Genomic DNA, 23,778 nt, shown 5'->3' with positions numbered 1-23,778 from the left:
GGAGTGTGTAATGCGTGCCCGTACCCTGAGGAGTGTGTAACGTGTGCTCCTGGCCCCGAGGACAGAATGTATAACGTGTCCCAGGCCCTGACGTTGGTTCCTGCGCTGACGAACTTTCTAACAGATGCGGCCTGGGCAGAAGCAGGAAGGAGCTTCCTGCTTGTTCCTCAGAAGGGATCCGATTAAGACTCGTATCTAAATACTGGACGGAGGTCACGGAAGGGAGACTGTCCTGTCTACTTGAGCAGGCGGCCCGGGATGGCTGGTCCTGACACAGCTGCAGGGAAGAACTCTAAAACCTGTGCGTGGCAGTTGTACAGGATGCCTGGGAGATGAAAGGACCTTGGACACAAATGTTCTGGGCAGAAGCTGTTACAAATTCCACGTTAAAAAAATGAGGAAGCCCGGCCTTCCTGGAGCGATCAGGATGCTTATTTATAGCGGCCTGGGCCCCCGCCAGCGTTTCCATGTAGGTGGCAGCGGGCTGTCCTGCCAGGGAGGAACAGAAACTCAGACCCTGGGTTCTACGTGGCATTTTTGCCTCCTTGCTCTTTTTAGGGAAGTAAAAATGCCTAACATTTGCATGGCAAGTACAGTAGTTTCTTTATGTGACGTAGGTCAGGCCAAGAGCTGGCCTTTGGAAGCACGTGGAAAAAGTGAGCGCAGGCTGGCAAGTGGCGAGGTCAGGCACACGCGGCCACCACGCAGGGCGGGCTGTGGCCCTTGGCCCACCCCCTTCCTTTCCCTCCTCTGCGAGAGACGCTGTCACTGAACTTCCTGTGAAATAACTGAATCATGCCTCCTCCCGCTCTGAGAGCTGGCGAGGCCGCCCCACTGCCACGGCCCCCGGGAGTGAGAGCTGGGGTGTTATGGCTTCAGTGGGTGGCAGGCCTCCCCTGGTGGCCATGTTCAGGACTGCCTGCACCCTCACACCATGCCCTCACCTACACACAAGGGAGGACTTGGGGACCTTGTGGCATCTGTGGACCCCACCGTGCCTCGTCCAGCCCTGGCAATTCCTAGGAGATGGACAGGAAGTGAGGCCACTTCACTTTAGCCTTTACGCACAGAAGCCCCTCTGTAATAAACCCACCTTGTTAACACAGGTGTGCTCCTGGTGGCCTCTGGCTGGAGGACATCAACAGGACTGTGGGCTCACAAGTGTCGGCTGAGACCATCGCCACCTTTTACCGAGACCCCTGACTCGGACATCAAGACCCCTTTGGTCTCTACCTGCTTGAGGTGTCAACCTCGGAACCAAACACACACTGAACTGAGCGCCAGGATTTGGCCGAAGGCTTTCGGTGCTGTGTTCATTTTGTTTTCTTAGGAATGAGACTCTCTTTGAGCTCTCGGTTTCCTGGTCAGAATCGTATTGTTCCCCGGTGAAGCTGTTCTCCAGCATCTCCTGCCCACCTGTCTACGGTCTCATCTGTCTGCCTGTGTAGTACTGTGAATGCCATTTGTTCTTCTCACCCTTCCTTACCTCCTTCGCCTTCACCCTTAGCACCTGTCAACCCTCAAGAGGGCCTTGTAATGACCCCCTCTCCACCTCCTCCATCGATATCAGTCGCACTACCTCATTGTCACTTGAAATTGCAACCCCTACTACAAAGGGGTCCTGCCACTGACCGTTTTGTCGATTTTAAGCCCTGTGATGTTCAGTTCTCCATGCTGTGCTTAAAAAGTCTCAAATCTCAGATGGAAACAGACAGATTCGTGAAAGGATTCAGACTTGTCTTGTTTCTCTGACCTCTCCAATAATCCACCTGTTGGAGGGGCCAGGAGATGTGAAAGCTTCATTAGAAAATGCTAATTAGAAAGACCCAGAAGATGACTTAAAACAATGAAATACATTTTTTACTCAATCGGAACACCCTGAAGCAAGATCTTTCGGGGACTAAACTACAGAGCTTTCTTGTCACAGTAAACTGGACCTGGATTCAGTGTTGCAAGCAGCAAAGAAGAGATCCACAGCAGAGGTCAGGGACAGGCCTACCAGCGGCCTCAGACGGTCATCACGATTAGCTCCTGACGTGGACTTTTCCAGGCCCTTCCCAGTTTGTTAGTGGATGTTTAAAGCCAGAAATTGTAGATACGGTACATAACCCCAAAACTGGCCACCAGATCACCCCACTGCATGAACGTCGGCATTTGTCTGAACATTTTAAAGAGGCTTAGGTACTAAAAAAAGGATAAAATCCAAACTAAGCTCCTGGCTTTGCAATGAAAGCAAGAAAACAGGCCCTCCTCTTCTTCGAGGGATAAAACACGCCTTCTTTTTGACAGAGACACTTGTTGATGCCATGAAAAGGGGCACATTGGAAAAATAACTGTTTCATCCTAGCTTAAAAAAAAAAGGAACGAATGTTCTCTCCTCCTGAGGAATTACGAAGCCACTCTGAGACCGGACAGGCCAATTTCCAATGATTCCCACAAAACAAGAACTACCTTTTCCAACAGAAGGGCATAAACCGACCTTTCTGACAGGTATGGGCACTACTCTGTCAACCAGAAGCCCTACCCCATCTCTGCCCATCTCCTGCGGTCACAGGACTGCCTGGCTAGCAGGAATTTCAAACCCTCCAGTTCTTCTCACCCAACCATACACGGCGACTCTTGGTCCCCTCATTGGTATTCACGTCAGTCCGGGCACATCGTTCCGGAGCGGGAAGTGTCTTTCCCTTTGGCACCGGTGACCATGCTGAAGAAAAATTACTGCTATTCAGAGCATAAGATGAGCAGGAGATGCCAGAGCCTGGACCCCACGGCCGCGGACACCTGAGTCCCGAATCTCGCTCAACAAGAGGCTCGAGCATTCTGGGAAGTCGGAACTGGTCAAGTCGGGACTCGCCCACCTACCTGCCCAGAGCTCGGAGGTCACGTGAGGGGCCATGGGAGCAGCCATCACCACCAGGGCGCACAGAGCATCCTCGAACTCGGGGCTGTGAAGGACGACTCTCTGAGAAGCTTGCTGAGGAAGAGACAAAAATAACAGTGGAAGGACGGAAGGACGCGGAGGCAAAACAAGCACGGGCAAGGATGGCCGTCGCCACGGCCCAAGTCCAGAGACACAGCAGGTAGGAAGAAGCCCTCTCTACCAGCCACTTTTGCTCCGGACAGAGAACTCTCCCCAGGTAATTACGGTTATCGAAAACAGCTGCAGCGACATGGATAGACCTGGAGGGTATTACGCTAAGCGAAATAAGTAAGACGGGGAAAGACAAATACCAAAGGATCTCGCTTATACGTGGAGTCTAAAACACAAAATGAATGAACAAACAAAACAGAAACTCATAGATACAGAGAACGTTTTGATGGCTGCCCGATGGAAGGGGGTCGGGGGACTGGGTGGAAAAGGTCCAGGGGTTAAGAAATACAAATTGGCAGTTTAGAAATACAAATAGTCGCGGGGCTGTAAAAAGTACGGCACAGGGAATATAATCAGTAATATTGTAATAACTACGTATGGGGCCAGGAAGGGACTAGACTTATGGGGGGGGGTCCCTCTGTGTTATATAAATGTTTAAATAATTATGCGGCACACCTAAACTAATAACGCTGAACGCTGACTGTAATCAAAAAATTTTTTTAATTAAAAAAAAAAAAAAAAGAAACGGCCATAGAGTACAGGATCCTTAAATATGGTAACTATTAGTAAAGACACGAAAAATCTGCAGGAGCAGCAACAGCAGCAAGTGAATCACTACTAACTGAGCATTTACTATGCCCGATGCCGACTCGTCCAGTTCTCGCGAGTGGGTGGGGTACGCGGACGAAGCAGCTAGGGCTTGGAGAGGGACAGTAATCGGCCCCGGGCACACCGTTAACCGGGCGGGGAGTCTGGATTAGAATCTGGTTGGTCTTTTCTCAGAGTAGAACCCTTCTCTGCTCTGCTCGGTGTCCTGTATGCCACAGGACCAGTGAGAAATGTGAAAAGACCGCTCAAAGGTTTAACAAGGTGGACCCTCCAATGCGGGGGTCCTCCTGCCCGCCTCGGGGAGCTCAGGGGTCTCCATTCTCTGAATCAGCATGGCCAGTTACTGGAAACATGCAGCTGCTTCTTCCTGAGGTGTGGCTCACCAGTCATACCCACTCGACACGTAGCATATGTACTATGTGCCAGACTTTAGGGATAAAACGTCCCGGATGTTATGATTATATTTTACAAAACGAGATGTCTCTCCCTGAAGGAGCTTGCAGTCAGTGGGAGAGAATACCAACAAATGAATCAAAGATGTCACAGGATCCCACGGGTGGGGAGGCAGGGCGGTCACACAGCTGGGGGTGAGCTGGGGTGTGTGGTCACAGAGGTCCGGAAGAGGGGAAGGGCCATCTAGAGGTGGCTGCAGGAAGAATGTTGCTGAAGGGACTTCACGGAGGCCGGCAGCTCTCAAGGCACCCCGAGGAAGTCATGGTAAAAACCAGCTTAGCGTGTCGTGGCACTCTGTACGTGTCCCTAACACCCTGTGACAAACACGATTTCGGTTTAATTTTATGATATATTTTTAAAAATTAAAAGTCAGGGCCCACATGATATATTTTGCTGGGTATAGAGAGGCCAACAATATTATATGGCTTTTTGTTTGTTTGTTCTGTTTTTTTTTTTAACAATGCGTGGATATATGTGTGAAGTAATAGAAAAATATATATATTGGTTTCGGGCCCTGGTTCCCGGCACAGGGCTCCTAAACCCGTTGGAATTTGCTGGGTGATAGAAGTGTCTTTTGTTCTAATGAGGTGACTCTGGGTGGGCTCCTGAATAGCTCCTGGGTGGGGCTGGTCACCAGAAAGACCAAGACACGTTTACGAGCTCAGGACCTTCGGTCCCATCGCCTGCATTCTCTGGACAGGGGAGAGGGCCTGGAAATGGAGTTAGGAACCGGTCACGCCTCCATTAACCCCGACAGTACGGGGTCTGGGGTGCTTCCAGTTTAGGGCCGAGGGGCGGGGGTGGGGGGGTGCGGTGTGCTGCGGGGGGTATGTAGTTTTCCCATCACAATGTGATCTCTGAAAAATCGTCTAAGAGATCTGAGTACGCCTTAATGGGTAAGGGTACAGAGACCGTCTATCAGAGGGCTGTGGACAGAACGAGCTGCCAGGGAGTAGGAGGTTTTTAAAATTTTAAACTTAACTTTTCTATAATATTTGCTCCTTTTTTCTGATTAAAAAAACAAGACACACTCAGCTCAGGAAATCTAGGAAATACAAAACCACTCACAACTGTACCGCCCCTTCACCGCCCACCTCCTCAAAAGGTATATTTTACTCTAGTCTCCAAAAATGCAAAACTATGTGAATATACACTCTCTTACACATAACGTTTTCATGATTAGGGCTTTTTATCATATAGACACTTCTGTATTGTATGTTTTTACTTAACCCTAGGTCACAAAAAGTTTCTGATATTAAGTATTCTTGGAAGACATGATGCTAATGTTGGTGGCACATTTCCTTCTTATTGATGTGACATAAGTCATGTCACCATTTTCCCACTGAAAGACATTTGGGATCCCACGTCTCTGTGATTATAAATCACCTGCCAATGGACACTTGAAGACACGGCCCAAGGGCTACAGTGGGAGTGCTTCCTGCCGAGGTCACGCCGACCACGTCTGGCACCGGTGTGTGGAAACCTGTCTCACCGTCTTTGCAATAGCATGAAGAACAGCTAAGTTAAAACGTCTCTGTAAATTTGATAGCATCTCATCTTTAATTTGCATTTCATGGTAATTAGTAGGGCAGATTTTTTTTTTTCACCACAAGTTTTGCCTATTTCTATCTCCTGTGAATTATTATCTTTTCACATCCGTTGACAATTTTGGGGTTAAGTTTTCATATTAATATGTAAGAGCTCTTTACATATGAAGGATATTACCTTTTCGTTGGACATATTTGTTATAAATGTCTTCCCCAGTTTTTAGCTATCTTTTAATATGGCATGTTTTAATATACTAGGAATGGTAAGCTTTATGCAGTCAAATCTGTAAATTTCTTCCACTGTTCTTAAAAGCCGGGAAAGGGCTTCACCATAAAAAGCATTTGTTAATAGTGTCAGTGCACATTGTTGTTGTTGTTGTTGTTGTTGTTGTTGTCCAAACAGCTCCATCTGTTGACGGGGCCTTTACCTGGCCAGAAAAATGGCGGCCAGGTGTTGGAAGAGAATGAGTCTATCCCGCAGAGGCTGATTTTGTTCTCAGATCGGTCTAGGTGAAATGAACGGCAGAAGTCGCTGGTGCCACGAAGGTGCCCAGCGCGCTCGGGGAATGCGGCAGCGGGAAGACGGGGAAGAGCACAGCCACGCGGCAGGGAGGCCCAGTGCGCCCTTGGCTCTGCCCCTCCCCACCTGATCGCCCGCCTCAACTGCTGGCCTCCTGGCCCCTCCCTGCAAACCGCGGGGTGGGGGGTGGGGGAGGGGGTTTGGCCCGGATAAACTCTCAGAAACCTCCAGCTACAAAACTAGGTTGTGACCATGGAAAAAATGCTCCTTTAGGGTGGCAGAGCTGCACCGAGAGGGTGACATCGTGGTGCTGCTCTGTCCCAGATCCGAGACCTTGCAGGCCACTTCCCTCCTCGACAACCACCACGAGGGCGGACAGGACACTTACCGAGAGGGCGCTGCTGAGTCCCATGAGATGAGAAATCGCAGAATTCAGAGAGAAGTCCTCTGTGAAATGGGCGGTCACCTGTGGGGAAGAGTCAAATGAGTCCACTTTCTTCAAAGTTCCTTTACACGTTCCACAAATAAAGCGGAATTGTCCCCCAAACGTGAAATTCAATGCATGCGATCGCAGCTGTTCCGCAGTGTTCACTGTCGCAAATAATCGCTGGAACGCTTCACGGCACGGAGGGTTTTAATAGCACGTCAGTGTTCTGCCACTGGGGACTGTGCCCGTCCCCTGTGCCACGTCCCCTGTGCCACGTCCCTGTGCCTGGGACAGTGTCGATTCTCACAGGAGAAGGAAAACACTGCAAACCCACGAACAGGAGGCGGGACCCACGCACGAGCAAACATCGAAACGACAGTCAACAGGAAATGGGGCAAAGGCCGTCGCGTCCCCTTGGTCACGTGACTTTAATTCATGAGGAAGATCATTAGTATATGGAATACGGTTAGTTTTACACTTTCAAATATGGAGTCGGCACAAAAACACGAACATGATCTGTCAGTTTTTTCCTGTTTGTGCTTTTCAACTTTGACCGTGGGCAAGGACGTAAAAAAAATAACACATCTCTAAGACGGCACGAGTTCCCAACTTGGTGAAATATCCCAATTCTATTATCTGACAGAATAGGAAAATTTGCCAAATCTGGAGAGAAAATATGTGGTATGAAAACAGTCATTCAGGCATCACTCAGATGACTAAATTCAATGAAGTGAGCTCTGTTTCTCCACACCAGAGGACAGGGGACAGAAACAGAACTGACAAAGTGTTACCAGATGAGACCGTGCTGGACCCAGGGGCACTCAAGTTACGCAAATGTTATTAGTTGTCAAAGTCCAGATAAGTGACCTTGGCTGACTTTTATAAGTTTGAGTCAACAAATCTTAAAAAAACAAAAAAACAAAACTCAGCCTGAGGAGCATCTTGGGTATCTGGTACCCATTAAAAATGGCTTCATATTTCCTACGTGACTTCTTTCAGAGATATATGACTTTTCCCAGCCACCCCCCACCCCCCAACACACACATAAAGTCCTTTAAAAGTCGAATGTTATTGCTGTATGGTAGAGTTCTAGATAAAAAAACTTAAATGGTTTTGTTATCGATGAAGAATGTTTTATCGATATTTTAAAATGATTAGGACAACAATATACTATTCTTTAAGAAGGTAACATAAGTCAATCATTTATTTGCAAAAAAATTAACCCACAGTAACTCACACGGATATAGGATAACACAGTAACTGAGTGGGCAGGTCCCCGCTATGCTGAGCATCAGGGGACTTGGGTTCTAGTCTCTGTTCGGTTTCTCACTAGCTGTGTGACTTTCTGCAAGACAATTAACCTCTCTGTGCCTCATCTCTGTCGCCTCCTGTAAAATGAGGGAGCTAAAGAAGAGAGTCTCTTCACACTCCTTTCAACTCTAAAATTCTGTTTCTGTGAGTATAATCCACATAGTGTGTCATCGGCGTGATCCCAATTTGGCGCTCTGCCCGGATGCGTCAAGCATGGGAATGTGGGAAGGGGGCAGCAGCTTCCTGAGAGGCAGGATGGACAGACGTAAGACGTAACTAGTGGGAGCCAGTCTTTCCCTGAGGATGTTTGTACTTCGGCTCTACCTTGGTGAAATACCCAAAGTGCTAAGATTTCATCAAGGCAAGTGGGGCCACCATAACGAGGAGGATGAGACCCACAGGGACCCAGCCTAAGAGAAGGTGGGCCACGCAGACGACGAGTGCCCAGTTACAGAACGAACCAGTGTCCCCTGGACTCTGACCTGAGAGATGACCGAGTTCTTGAACTCCCAGAGCTTCCTGGCTTCGGCTTTCTCCTTGTCACTCAGCAGCTGAGGCCTGGGAACCGTCCCGGAAGTCCTGGCCTCAATAAACCGGGTTGCCAAGGCCCAGAGGCGCTGCTGCCACCTCAGCACGCCGGGGAGCGCGTCGGCTGAGATCGGTGTCAGTCAACGAGAGAGAGAAGAGAGACACGTGAGGACGACTGACCTGGTTCTCCCCAAGCTGAGAAAAACACCTGTGAATTGAAGACACACTTCACTGCGCCCCGAGGGAGATACCTAAGGGCAGGTGGCAGGGTCCTCCCACGTCTGGGAACTCAGACCAGGCCCGGCTCCACCACACGTTACAGCCCCAGACGTGCAGAGCACTGGGCAGCGGGGCTACTCAAAGTGCTGCCCACTGTCCGTCACCAGCCCACGATGAGCTCGGAGGCTTAGCCAGGATGTGCACAGCGCGCTGTCTCGTTGATGAAGAAAGCTTGTGGAGACAAGTGTCTGTGCTATTGGCGGTGTGCTTGGAGACACAGCTGACTTACACCGGTACAAGCTTCTCGTCTCACGTGGACAGGTGACCTGCGGTGGCAGCAGTCCACAGACCACGCTGGGAGCTGCACGGCTGTACAGCTCATGAGGCGTTTTAACACAATCCCTGTCCTGGCAGGTAGGTGTGTATTTCCTATTTCAAACACGTTCATCAAATATAGTTGCTCCTCTGATCTGCTGGAGAAGCTGAACGGCTTCATCTGGTGGCCCTGGGTCACATGGTTAGCCAAACTGGGGCCAGTCTAGGGTTTTTGCTCTTTGGCCATGGAGCTAGACACGCTTAAGCCTGGATGCAAAGCAGGACCTTCTGGAAGGTTTGTCAGAAACAGATTCCTCGAGCCAATTCTGCAGGGTGGGGTGGAGAGCCAGAACCTCTGCTAAAGGGCTGCACTTTCTAAGTCCCCAGAGATTCGAACGCAGCTAGTTCTGGGGCTGGCATCTGAGACTCGTGCTCCAGATAGCACTTCTCACTGGAAACAGTCAAAATAAACGGCGATCCCAGGCCTCTGACTTAGCGTCCCATAACACGTGGGGCAGACCACACGGCTGCTGGACGGTTTATTCTAGGATGTCCAAATACCAGGACTATTACCTCGCACCCTGTTAGAGCTAAGCGGCTATGGAGAGGAAAAGCACCCCGAGGGGGGCTCTGGAGGCTGCCGCGGTGACTGAAGAGGTCACTGGTAACATCAGCCACGGTGGGGATGGGGGAGGCGGTTCTGGATGGGTGAGGGGCGGTGACACTGTTCTAGAAAAAGCCTTTGGGGTAGATTGAGAGGGGCCTGGCCTCTGTGGACCACAGCGGCCCCAGGGGCAGCGAGGAAGCCAGCCCGGCTCTCCGGGGCTGTCCTCATGGCGGGTCCCCACAGAGCCTGCATGAGACCACAGACGCGGCAGAGGCCGGCTCCCGGCCTCGTGTCAGCCGGTCTGGGCCGAGGACCGGGAATCCGCCACGGCAACGAGCTCCCCGAGCGATGCCGAGGCTCGTTCCATTAGGGAGCACTGAGCGGAGAAGGGTACAGCCCTGGGCTGAGAAGCGGACAAACCACTACTCGCTTCACGGAACTGATTTCTAGAATCCTCTGCTACCGCCTTCGGCAAAGACACCTGCTTCCCCGGGTCCTCCCGGCGTCAGAGGCAGAACGCAAAGGAGGCAGGCGAGGAAGGGGCGGGTGACTCACTCTTCGTGTCCCACAAGATGTCCTTCTCAGGAGGGGCGGCGAAGAGCAGGTAGAGCCGCACCGTGTCGATGCCGTACAGCTCGACGGCCGCCTCGGGCTCCACGCCGTTGTGCTTGGACTTGCTCATCTTCTCCCACGTCACCTCCACCTTTTCTTTGGTTTTTGCGTGGACGGGAACAGAACCTAGACGCCAGAATAACACACACGTGTGGCACGTGTGATTCAGAACTGGTTCTGCAAAAACATATTCGCTAAGAAAACCCTGGCGAGCAGTTACCGGTGTCCACTCGAAGAACCCCACCGAATTCGCTTGATGTGCTTCTCTCTCTCCCTCTGTGTTACACTATGAAAAGATTTGAAATAACTGAGGCCCAGCTCCCACCCCGAATCTTCCTCGCATGAATATATAGCACAATTATAACGGCCTGTGACAGCTTTTTCTCAACCACAAAATGAGACCAAGCAACTTCCCCCTTTATAAAAGTAAATTACTTATCTGCAAAAAAAGGAATGTAAAAAGGGTAAGAACGGCTTGCACACATCGCTGTCTTCTTTACGGATTCACGGTCTCTTATGGCCGCTGGAGGCTGACCTGCGAGGGCCTCAGAGCAGCAAAGCACCCTGAGCGGTCACTTCGCCTCCAGGCCTGGTCTCGGTGTCCATGTCGCACTGCCAGGGCCCATGCAGCTAACTCGCTGGGCTCACGTTAACTGTCATGTCCCTTTGTGGTGCCAGCCTGCCACGCTCTGTTCTTTGGAACTGTCTCTGCTCCACCTACATACCAGGGGTCCAGATGGTGCTGATGCAAGAGGCCTTCAATGGCCATGTGTGGATGAGGTGACCTTGCTGCCAAGCCCCAGTGGCTGGGACCAGGAAGGACCTGACACGGCTAAGCCTCTTTCTCAGGGATTGGAACGAAGAGACAGAACCTGTTTTGATGCTGTTGGGGCTGGAACCTTAAAGTCCTAGAGAGATGGGGCAAGGCTCGGCACGGTGGCTCCCCCGGCACTGTGCAATCTGAAATTAGGGAGAGCAGAAGCCGAGCCGGGAGGAGGATGGAGCAGAAGCCGAGCCGGGAGGAAGGAGAGCAGAACAGAGAAGCAGGAAGAGGAACTCGGGGCTGGAGAAAGGAGCGGCGCGGTGTCTTCCCACAGGCCGAGGGCCCAGCCGTACTTCCTGCAGCTGTCCGGGTGACATTCTCATGTCCTTTGCTAAACACCCCTTTGGGTGGAGTTCTGTCTCTTCCAGCCAAATAATCCCCAACTCCAACAGCAACCGAACTCCCAAGGGACCTATGTATGTCCCTAAAAGGCAACTCCGTACTTCACGAGAGGCACACACGCCCCTTAAGGCGATGGAGGCCTGCCCCTGTCCATCAAGTTTCCTGTCCCAGGGGCAAGTCCGCGTGAGAAGGGACAAGATGTTCACAGCGCTGTGTGGCCCGATGACCTCGGAGCGGAGGGGGTCGTTTTACGCGGCTGTGCTGGGGCTCAGGGACCCGGTTTCCCGCATGGCACACACACCCGCCCCAGGCTGCGGGGAGCCTTCATGGCACTGTGTGCGATTTAGGGACCAGGCCCTTTCCTGGGCAGAGACGCTGAGAAGTAAGAAGGTGCCCTCTCTGGGCAGACGTGGCCCCAAGCTGTGTAGGTTTGGCAAGCGGCCGGATTCTGGGCCCTGGTCACCTCGGCCGGGTGCCTTTGAGCAGTGTGCAAACTGCACAGCTACAATATGCCTCTAGACCACGTGGAGAGAAACACCAGGGGTATCTCGGTCTTGGAAAAGCGTCTCTTGGGCCTGGGAACTCTGTCTCTGAGAGGGACTGTCCAACACGGGATAGGACAGGTGATGCCCTTTTGAAGGCTGCTGCTGAGGCTGCACTGGGTGGGGCTGAGGAGCAGGGAGCCGGTCCCAGCGGTCCCAGCCCAGGCTTCCGAGGGTGCCTGCCCAGGGCAAGCTGAAAGAGGCCAGCGGGTCCCACCCCTGGATTCCCCACCCAGCCGAGGCCTGGCCGTGCGCGCATGCTTTGTCAATGGCTTGTAGGCCTGACCTCAGTTCTCTGCACGTACCTGGATGAGACTGCGTGGGCCATGCTTACCTGTGAGATCTACTTCCTCTCTCTGAAGATACTGCCCAGATGGTAGGCGGAATGTCTGCCCCTTGATAAGGCCTTGGGCTAGCAGCTTATGAAAAGGCTCCCTGAGAAAGAATAACAAGAAAAGCAGACTGGTGGGGCAGGGATTCGGGGCATGAAGAAAACAGCAGTTTAGCCCTCACCAGCTGATAGAGAGAATTGCCCTCCATGAAAACAGGTAGGCTGAGCAATGCCCCTTACAGACCCAACTTGAGCAAAGGGCTCCTTATAAACAAGCAACGAGAAAATTAAGTCAAATCGACCGGTACCAACTACTTTCTATTGTAGTGAAGTGGAAAGCACATTAGGCTTCAGATCTGGAAGATCTGGGTTTGAGTCTCAGTTCTGCTTCTCCATGAATTCTATGAGCCAAGGCAAGTCACTTACTCGTTCTTAGCGTCAGTTTGCTCATCTGTAAAACGGAGGCAAAAATCTGCCTTGTAGGGCTATTGGGAAGGTGACATGAAATGACCGCATCTACATACTTGTAAATTTTAAAGAGCCACACAGATGTCAGCTACATGCTGAGCCCAGCATAAGGACAGGTTTAAGCTGCGGCTCTGTGCAAGCAGGCTACTTTTTTTTCCTTAAACAAATATATACAGTGACTGCTTACATTCTTTTAAAAAATTTAATCAGATTATACATGAATATATCTTTTGTGTTCAAATTCAAACATTACCCCCTCTTTCTAGGCCTACTCCCCACTGAGGAGATGGTTATTTTTGATAGTTTGGTGAGTATCATGGAAAAGTCTGGAGACTTTTTTTAATGCCTTTTCCATATAAACCTGTATATACATGTACATGGTTGCATAGATTTTGGGGGGATTTAAATAAATGGATCATAATACATATTACTTCGTGGTATTTCATTTAATAATATGTATCTATCTCATTTTTAAACAGCTATCTAGATATCTACAGTACGGATGAATTATAATTTATTTATAGTGCCTGTTTTCAAAAAAAGTAGTTTTAGTTACACTCTTACTGGCTAAGTGGTGAAAGATATACCTTTTCTCTTACGAGGACAAGTAGCAGATGGTCCTCATACTGAAATGACTTTATTTCGAAGTCGAAATGGTTTTCTCTGAAGAAGCCACCTGATTCAGTTTTGAAGCGTGTAAGCAAGACCTGTTCCAAACGCACCAACAACCTCGCAGACCTTTAATATGCAAACCCTTTGGGGTTTCGAGTTCATATACGGGGTGGCTTTTATTTAGAGGTTCAAAAACCCAATACCTTCAAAGAGGCCAAACTGGCCATGAACCCAGCTCTGGTGATGCAGGTAGGAGGGGCTGGCTTTGTTAATTTAATAGGATCTCATCTCGCACGTGAAGCCATCAGATTTAGACGAACTGTTACTGACGGAGGCCTCTGGAACCGCCCCCCCCCAAACTGTACACTGTGCAGCCCCTGTCTTAACGGCTGTGTGGACAGAGGTGGTTTAAAGGAAACTTTCTAGTGGATTTGGGGGGTGGAGGGGTGGGGACAGAGTGGAACAAAGAGACTGACTGGGGAAGAGATGAGAGTCAGCTAGAAAAAGGAATTCCTGGCCTGTGTATTTTAAAATCTTATGAGAGTATGTGTGTTTACACACTGCTGCCTGACCCGAAAGAAACAGACTGTAAGATGATTTTGGGATGGAAGCGGGGGTGGGGGGTGGAGGGGGGAATAATCTGGATCCTAAAGATAAAGCTGAGTAGGATGATCAAAACTAGGCGCAGTGAAGCCTCAAGGAGGGGTGCGGGAAGAAAGAGGAATCCTGGGCTCTGCTCCCACAGTTCACCAAGTGGCACAAGGCCGCCCCCCTGTGGGAATGGACGGAATTACAACCCCAGCCTCTGACCCTCCAGCCGGCCGCCTAAGGCCACACTCCTCAGGCCTCATCTTCACAACTGCCGCTTTTTTTACAGTAAACTTTTACATGAAGTCGAGCACGCACGCTGAAAAGGACGTAAACCCTAGGGGTAAAACTCGATGAACTGTCACCACATAAACATACCTGTGTGACCAGCTCAGGTCCATGACCAGGATGTGGCTGACCCCCTGAAGGCCCCCCAACACCCTACCGGGCACAGTCCCCCCATCAGAGCTCCCCACCCCCCTGACCTGGCTGCTCACCCTCATCGGATCGCTCCTCTTTAACCTTTCGGCGTAGCGCTCAGGGGCACATCCACACCGGACGCTTTCCGCGGGACTGGCAGGCGTCCCAGGCCTGCTAGCTAAACGAATAATCCCAGCTTCTGAAGCACGATGACAGCACCTGGTCTCTGGAGTTCGCTGCAGCACCACGGGGCTGTCTCGGAAGGACCACCTCGAGCAGAAGTGCTGAGGCTGCGCAGGACGGCCTAGGTGCCCCCGCCGCCACCCTCACCCCAAGTCCTCTCTGACCCCTGGCGGCACTTCCTGGTTGGCTCAGGCTGAGCTCAGAACTGTTCTTGGCACATTTTCAGAGAGCGGAGTCACCATGTGAAACCGACCGTTTCTTTACTCAGCAGGTACTGACCGAGTGCCCACTGTGCGCTGGGCACGGTGCCGGGCACTGGGGATGTCCTGGCGGGCGCAGCAGTCCCTGCCCTCGGGGAGCCGGCCTGTCTGCTGTCACCGAACCGAACCAATGCCAAGCACCCTCCGAGCTTCGAGGAAGGAGACGGAAGCGTCTCGTCTGACCTGAAGGTCGACTCCTTCCAGGTCAAGCCCCAATTCCGCAGCTTGGCTGCTCCTGCTCCCTCTCACCTCCTCCGCTCTTCCCGCGTGTTGCCCGCATGTGCTTCCGTGTCCTCACGCACACTGTTCCCTGCAGTGCAATCAAAACTGCCCATCTGTCAAAACTCCACGCCTTCCAGGCTCGACTCCAATGCCACCTCTACCATGAAGGCGTCTCGAGCCCTCCGGGTCAGAATTAGTGGCTTTTTCCCTCCGGGTCAGAATTAGTGGCTTTTTCCTTACGGGTGTGTGTAGTATGGCTCCTGGAACCGCGTTTGGCAGATACTGAATTTTATCGCGTAAACAGGTAGGTTGCTCCCTGTCTGTCTTCCTCTTGTGAAGATGAAACAGATGGAGGAAAATCCTTGAAGACCCCTCCCAGCGCCCCGTTCACAGCGGAGGTGCGATAAATGTGAATTGGTATGAACTTAGATCAAGTTTGTTCCCGGGAACGAACGAGCCTGCGGGCAGCAGAGGTGGGAACAATGGGGAGGAGGATGAGAGACAAGGACGACTGAGTGCAGAAAGGTCATGGCCACATCTGGAAGCCTGCCCTCCCTTCGCCTCCAAGATTTCAAACCCTGTCCGCTTGGCGCTCGGAGGAAGGTGAGCAGCAGCAAGGGCGCGGGAGCGGGAGCGCACCCACGAGTTCGCGTGGCAGTTCGCTGTGGGGAAGGGGCGCCTCCCAGCTCCTGCTCGTGCGCCAGTGGCGCCCCCTCCCCAGGGCTGTGGGAATCTGGTTCGCCTTTTCTTGGCTGAAGCCGGGCACATCCACCCCCGTGTGTAGTTAGGCTCCGAATGAGGAGTCACACTTTATTCAGCACGCATCTGGGAGACGACTAGGTACTGGGCACTCTGCAGTTAAATCAGAGCTTACAGTAAAATGGCAGCTCAGGACATGCTCAGAGAAAACCGTCCACACCACAAGGAGGGGGCACCAAGCGTGACACAGAGGAGCATGGCGCATGGGAATGAGGGTTCAGGGGACATCGAGGCCCTGAGGGACTTGGAACCTAGTCCTGCTGGAGCAGAAATCACACCACCTCGCCAAGTTCATTATCAAGATACCCGACCGGTGTAACATATTTCCTATTTGCTCACTCATTCATTCACTCGGCAACTGGTACTTGGGAACGAATTTGTCTAAGCAGCTGAGTTATTCATCCACTCACCATAATGACCGAGCGTAGCGGGGGCCTTTGAAAGAAAATGGAAAACCTGCAACTCTAAACCATCGACAAACCCCTTCTGACTCGGACCATCAGAAGTGGGGGTGTCCCGCAGGCCCTCTGCCTGGAGGAAGGCCTAGATGGTTTCGCTTCATAAAGACGCATTTGTGGTTTTTTTTTTTCCCTCCGGGCCAACTTTCTCCTTCCTCCTTCACCCCCAGCCCTGGAGGTGGGTCACGTGGCTTGTGCTGCAGCACAGCTCCGGGCAAGCAGAGTGACCGGCGCGGTGGGTCTGCATGCTTCCTGGATGGTTCCGACTGCACTGATTCAGACGCTGCAACAGCTGGTATCCGCAGGTGACTGAAGGCCGCCTTTACCCCACCAAGGAAGGAAGGCAGGGAAAGAGGAAGGCAGGGAAAGAGGAAGGCAGGGGCCGATGGAGGGGAGGGAGAAATGAGAAAGAGGGCGGGGCGAGGAGGGTTGCTAATTCATAGGATAAACAGGGAATTTCAGAACTGATTGACAGGCCGTTAAGCGCCTAATAAAAATCACTGCGTACAAGGAATATACTAACCAAGACGTGGCTGCGAGAATCTCAGGACTCAGCAGAGCCCTAACTAGTCCCTGGGGGTGACCCTGACCTACTTTGCGAAGCCCTGGATAGCCCGCTGCCCACTCCCCTGACCCGGGCAGGCGGCTACTGTGCAGATCCGGAGAAGAGAAAACAGGAAGCCGTGGACCTCTGAAAACGGTCTCTAGCTTGGGCATCCGGGCTAAGTTCACCTCCCTCTTTGTCCTCGCCTCGTGTCTGTGACCATCATGTCACAACATCAGCCAGTTTCGGAGCATTAAACCACGGCTCAGCTCTAAAATACCACTGTTCCTATTTCCCAGCAGCCAGCCGGCAGCTCGGAAGGAGGCCTTATTGATGCGAGGAAGCCAAGCACAGCTTCTGTTCCTTTCCTTTCTCTCCCCTCAATAGCTCCGTTTCCGGCGTGATCACAGGAGCGGGAGAAAAGCTCGGCGGCCCAGGGCCTGCTGAGCTCTCCACGGTCAGCAGGCGGCTGTGAAGAGCGGGGCCGCAGCTTCGGCCGCCTCCACTCTTTGTCGACTACAAACTGCTGGGAGAGTCTCGGCTCGGGGGATTTCGTGTCTCTCTGAGTGGCATCAGCGAGCAACGACAGGGCCTGACAAGCCTCCCAGGGTACAGCTGTCTCTCCCAAAGCGAGAGAAAAGGTTATTTCAGGTCAGTGGAGGTGGCCGCGAGTGTTCCCCCACTGCAAAGGGCTGCTGCATGGTGTCCACCCTGGTCCGAAGCTGATGCCTGCCTCACACCCAAGGATCAGACCCGGGGCTCATGGCACTTCCCTGCTGCAGAAGACATACTGCAAATGACTTTTTTCTCCTGTTACAATTACATAATCATTGTAAAAAATCTGGAAAAAATCAGAAGTGCATTAAAAAAATTAATAAAAATCATCGATGAATTCACCATCCAGAAAAGACTCGTGTTAACTTGCTGGCATAGTTTTTGCTAGTCTTTTCTCCTGCACAGCGTATGTGTGTGGTCTGTACACATAAAGATACAGCTTTGTATCTTGCTTTGTTCAGACTTCATTACTTCAGATTCAGATGCATTTCCCCACATTACTAAACATTCTCTGTAACATAATTTTGAAGAGTTGTCCAGGAGTCTTCCCTACAGATCGACTCTACTTGATTTACTTTTCCTCAGCATTTTGGGGCATTTCGGTTGGTTGTATCCGAATCTTTAGTTACTTGAAATAACACTGTGGTGCCTAAGTCTGCATTTCTGATCATTTCCTTAGGACAGATTTCTAGAAGCGCAATTAGTATGTCCAAAGTGTGCACGTCTTTAAGACTCTCACTATATGTTGCCAAAATGCTTTTCGGGAAGGTTGTTCTGAACCACCTTCCCACAGTGAAGGCCTCTTGGCTCTGCGGAAAATGGCACCTCGCTGCTGTTTAATTTGTATTTCCTTGCCTGCCAGGGAGGAAAACAGTTCATGGTATGTTTCTTGATCATTTGTTTATCTTCTTTTGCAAAGGTCCTGCTGACGTTAATTCTGACCTAATCATTAATCCTGGGGTTTCAGACACACAACTGAGGTACCTACTGTCCCGGGCGGTGGTACGCCCAACCTGGAGGCCAGCTTCTTCTAAATGGTAAAGAGACCTTCTGAACGTTCGAACTGCAAACATAAATAAATGTGCAAGTGGTGAACGAAAAGGCCGGGACTCTCAGAAAACAGGAAAGAGTGTTGGATCTGCATAAACCCCTTGCTGTTGATATTTTAAAAAACACCAGAATTACAGAGTGAAAAACGGGCTCGGAGGTGATTGAATCCCTGAGTTATGAGGCCACTGACTACCAAGGGGGTTCGGTTTCTTGTCCAGATGCTAATGAGGGCCTGACTCAGCATGGGACACAGGTCTTTGGGCTCCCAGTCTGGATCTACTACTTGTGACAGTGGCCAAGGCGCTGAGAGAGGAAAACGAAAGTGGCCAGCGGAAGTCTCAAATACCCTCTGAAATGACGACGCTACTCCAGAGGGATACACGAAATTCTGACTTATCCACAGTTCTTGGCGGTGGTGGCGAAGCCAATAAATAAAGAGAACGAAACATGTGCTTGACAGGTCTCCATGTTTCCTCCCCGGCCAGCTTGATAAAGTTGTTCTTAGGCTTTCAAAAATTCTAACGGGAGCATTCTGAATTACTCGTCACACAAGTGGGTGCTTTTCGTTTCGTTGGTGGCTGATGGGTTCACCAGAATGCCTCTGATACAGAGGTGACGCTCAGAGATAGTTCCAGGGGCTGTTGTTGCTCTGACGTGATTTAAGAATGTGATTTAAGAAGACTGATCCTGACGACTGTGCTGAGACACAGAGATAAGATGGCTTTCAGCTCCTCCTTCAAAAAGGCCAGACTTCTGAGTAATTAAAATAAATCTCTCGCTTTTCAGCAGAGTTGGGAGGGCACAGAACAGAATCTTATCATCTTGTAAAGAATTTTCAAAAACCCTAAATACTGCATAGATATATTTCAATTAAGACCACACAGCTGTCCCTCAAAGTTGATGGCAAAGCAAATCCCACGTGTGCCTGGGAAATTTACAAATTAGAAACTCATCTGAACAGAAACAAAGCCATTCCTGAAACCGTATTTTAAAATTATAGCAGAATGCTGCAAACCTTTTTACTCCTCAAATATAGTTTTAAACCACTGTAAAGAAGTCATAAAAAGTAGCCAGGCCCTGTCCTATTCCTTAAAATGGTTAGCCATTGAATAATTCACTGCTTCACTTGTTACTTCTACAAATAATGGTCCAGAAGCCGGAGAAACATGCCCCACTATTAAGGAGCCAGAAATCACGTACACGAGAAGAAAATATCTCTCATGTTGTATCTGGTCTTTGAACTTCATCTCTATGCAATTCTCCCCTATCCCAAGGAGAACCTTTCCTTTGAAGAACATAAACTTTTATCTGTTTATATCAAGAGGTTAAACTTAATTTATTTGAACAGATATTCACTGGACTGTGACAGCATGGAACACGATTTCCATCCTCAGGGGTACTCTTTAACTAGCAAGGCAAAGAGGTTTGCATAGAGAAGAAATGCAAGGCAGACTCGCACATTCTATGACCCAGGGCACAAATATTTTAACTAATTTATTACCTGAGGATTATTGCTGTTAATGTGTTTAGTGTCCTGAGGCAGACCAGTTTATTTTTATACATGACGCTCTCTGGGACTAATGAACAGAAAATTATTTTAAGTACTTAATTTACATTCTAAATTAGCTTTTGGTACAGTAGATTTTTAATCCGTGTGTGCCTTCATGAAGTGAGGAAGCTTTCAATGTGCCGCTTTTTAAGGAAACTGGATTTTAGTCTGCATCACAGAGGTTTAAAAGGTAATGTTTTTTACCTATCAAAAAATTCAAGACACAAATCCTTTGGCCCACATTCCCCAGTGTTAGGACTCGAACCTACAGATATGATCCCAAATACCTGCCAAGAATAGAGAGAGAATCACTGGACTTTTTTTTTTTTTTGGTAATAGCAATTTGAAAAATAGGTGAACTGCTTAAATAAATTATGGCATATCCATATGATGAAATACTATGCATAAATAAAAATAGAAGATTTGCATGTGCTGCTGTAGAAAGAGCACCAAAATACATTAATAAATCAAAAAAGCAAAAGACATATATGTAATATAGGTAACATTTTAAAAATGAGTATAGTAATAGGAACATGGAGATATGCAAAATATTTATCTGAAGGAAATCAAAGTTGCAGGCTGAGGGGAATAATGAAGGGTGGGATGTGGGGAGGGAGATTCTACCTTCACTTTCTTGCAGCTAAAAAGTTTAATCTTAGACATGCATTACTTTATTATTATTATCATTATTGTTGTTGTTGTTGTTGTCGTTAATGGGTTATCTGGGCAGGGAGAGAATCGGTTTTTCCCCCCTTTTTCTTCTCTGCAATTAAAAATTATTCTAAAGAACCTTGTATTAAAAAAACACACACACAAAACATAACTAAAAAAAAAAAAATCCCAGGAATTACGCTACTGATAAAAAAACAAGTGATAAGGCCAGATAAGATATAAAAAATTGTTTTAAATGTGTCATTGAGTTGGCAAACTCTAAGAAACGAGGTTGCAATAAATGTATTTTTAGACGAGTAAGAATGAATTAGATGGACCTTAACTACGGAACATAAGAGATATTCTAAAGTGCATGTTTCAGATAAAAGGGAAATCATTTCAGATGTCAAGGTCAGAGATGCAAAAATGAAGAGTGAAGAAAGATCAGCAGATGTGCAGATTCAATGCGATTCCAATTAAATCCCCCAGCAGATACTTTGGTGGACTCTGACGAGCGGAACCCGAAATTTACATGGAAAAACAAAGGTCCAACCACAGGCCGAGAGTTCTTTTTCTCTCCTAGAGAGAAAAGACTTCTCTTTCGGCATAGTAAGACTTTTAAAATTAAAATAACAAAGCCAGTAAATAACTAGCACAGCTAAAAGCAAAGAGACCAACGAACAGAATAAAGACCCTACAAATAGGCCTTTGCACATATATGAAAACTTGATTTATGATGGGAGAGGGCACTACAGATCAGTGGGGAAATGGAGGGAATGTTCCATTAACGGTACTGAGACACTATAAGCAATAAAATGTTATTAAAATTTACTACATTAAGTTTAATTTCTGTTCCTCACATGACATCATAAAAATAAGATAAGCTAAGAACTGGGAAAAAATACTTGCAATACATATTGCTGAAAAATCACTGGCATCCGGAAGAATTCCTATAATCCACAACAGATGACCCGGAAGAAATAAGGGCAGTGGACACAAACAGGGATATAATGGAAGAGGAAACACGGAGGTCCACAGATACATTAGAAACACGCTAGACTTCATAAGTAAACGGTAGCTTTAAATTAAAATTTAACACACAAGTGATCCATCATAAAACCACCACTTTGAAACATTTTAAAAGCTGGAGAATACTAAATGTTGTAATGATGAAGATATAGAGAGAGTGATGTGGGCCCTCATCTCTGTTGGTGGGAGCGTAGGTTTATAGAAACAGCTGGAAAACAGTTAGGTGTTCCTTAGTAAAGCTGAATGTAGGCAAACCCCGCGATGCAGCAATTCTACTCTTAGACACGCACCCTGCAGAAATGCTGATGCGTGTGTGTCAGGAAACGTACAGGAATGCTCACAACAGTTTTGTTCATAATTGCACAAAACAGCCCAACGGCCACTGGTGGCGGGATGGACACATAAACTGAGTTCTGTATCAGAACTCCGTTCCGAACCATGGAACACCAGACAGCCGTGAGGCAGGAATGAAACGTAACTCCACGCAGCAACATGGACGAGTTCCAGACAACGCTGAGTGAGGAAGGCAAGACAGACGATGTGAAATGTGATTCTGAAAGTTCAAACACAGGGAAACGAAGCGATACCTATAATTGAAAAATATATACAAAGGTGCAACATATGTAAAGAGAAGCAAGAGAATGAATAATTGAAGATTCGGGATGGGATTAGCTGGGGGGAGCGGGGGTTGGTGTAGGAAGAGGGATGACAGGGCTGGACAGGGCACCCTGGGGACTGCGAGGGGCCTGTAATACCCCATTTCTTAGGCTGAGAATGGGGTGCATGGATGTTCGTTTTATTCTTTGAATTGTTTAATACATTAAACACATCTTTCATATATATGATGTATTTCACGGGGAGAAAGCATACATGCATTACTTTCTGAACATAATGGGGAACAGATTATAGGCTGACAGGAAAAGACTTTATCAGTAGGTTTACATTACATACTCTAATCAGAGTAATCTTTCGAGGCAGGATTCAGTGTGGCTTAGAAACAGAGCTTACACAGAGGGACCAGAAGATAAACGTGACCTCACATGAGAAGCTATAAAAAGCCGTATAACATTATGAACTGCTCTTCTCTGCCTCACAAGTAAAAACCTCAATTACTTTAACTCGGTTAAATGAAGAGCTGAAAGCAAGGTTTTATGCGAGCATACACCTCCGCCTGCTAAAACTGATCGAGCAACAGAAACGCACTTTGTGTGGTTAAGGCTGACAGTGACCTCTAAAGGATACAAGGAAGTTAGACTTCTTCTGCGACACCACCTTTACCTGGCTTCAGAAGGACGGGCATCTGCTTTGAGTTGCTGTTCATGGTACTGAATTCTTTCGCAAAGCCATATGTAAATGCTCACCTGTGTTTGACCATTTTTTGCTCATGGCAAAAATGGCTCAAGAACCTCGCGTAGAACAGGTGCATGACAGCATGTTCTTTCCCCCCGACGTAGAGGTCCACAGGCATCCAGTAGTCTGCCAAGGCCGGCTGGAAAGGGCTGAAAGGAGGAGGAATGGTCATTTTTTGAAAATCTGCTTTGCTACGATTGCATGAATTAGACGGTAATTTGCTCGTGCTCTGAAATAAATTAAGTCAGAGAAAAACTGTTTTTCTTTTTAAACTGTAATAATAGAAAAGCTTATGTAACAAAGGAGAAAAATGTCAGATCGATGTTAATTTATAAAATTTGTAAAAACTTGTTTCGGAAGCCGTAACTGGCATATTTTAACAAATGCTATTTTCACATAAAATGAGAACAAGAGGAAAACATACCAGCAGAAAAGGTAGTTCTGCACAATGCATATTTGAATATCTAGGTTTATTTTACTTTTTATGATAGAGAAATCGAGATTTTTAAGTTCTTACCAATAGGGGGCAATGTGGCATTTACGATGGGCCCTATCACGTAGACACTAAATGTTCGTTTTAAAACAGAAATCCAATCTTATTTTCAAAGTAGCCTTAAAACGCTGATAGCCAGCAAAAGCCTGTATGTGGCCTTGTGAACGCAATGAGCAAAGTCACGGTAAGTGTCATTACAGAGCCCAACGAAAAAGCGGCTCCCTCGTACTCCCCGGTCTTAATGGATCCTGGAGAGAAAGGGAAATGGCGCTTCCCCCTATGTGCCGGCTAGGACTTGGGGGTACGTGTC

General features: G+C 48.7%; 1 protein-coding gene across 5 annotated transcripts in view; it reads right to left on the bottom strand.

Annotated features, from left to right (window-relative positions):
• LARS2 (leucyl-tRNA synthetase 2, mitochondrial) overlaps window positions 1–23,778 on the bottom strand; it is a 127,620-nt gene that overhangs the window by 8,404 nt on the left and 95,438 nt on the right. For all 5 annotated transcript variants that reach the window (XM_039837534.1, XM_039837536.1, XM_039837535.1 and 2 more), the window contains 6 exons: window positions 22,987–23,124; window positions 12,281–12,381; window positions 10,183–10,365; window positions 8,441–8,610; window positions 6,609–6,686; window positions 2,863–2,974 (listed from right to left, as the gene is read on the bottom strand). In XM_039837534.1, coding sequence (XP_039693468.1) covers window positions 2,863–2,974; window positions 6,609–6,686; window positions 8,441–8,610; window positions 10,183–10,365; window positions 12,281–12,381; window positions 22,987–23,124 — 782 coding nt within the window. The remainder of the gene's footprint in view (window positions 1–2,862; window positions 2,975–6,608; window positions 6,687–8,440; window positions 8,611–10,182; window positions 10,366–12,280; window positions 12,382–22,986; window positions 23,125–23,778) is intronic.

Source organism: Pteropus medius, unplaced genomic scaffold, assembly GCF_902729225.1.
Source record: "Pteropus medius unplaced genomic scaffold, Ma_sr-lr_union100, whole genome shotgun sequence".
In the NCBI taxonomy this organism is placed as follows: Eukaryota; Metazoa; Chordata; class Mammalia; order Chiroptera; family Pteropodidae; genus Pteropus; species Pteropus medius.
This window is presented reverse-complemented; position numbering and strand designations above follow the sequence as displayed.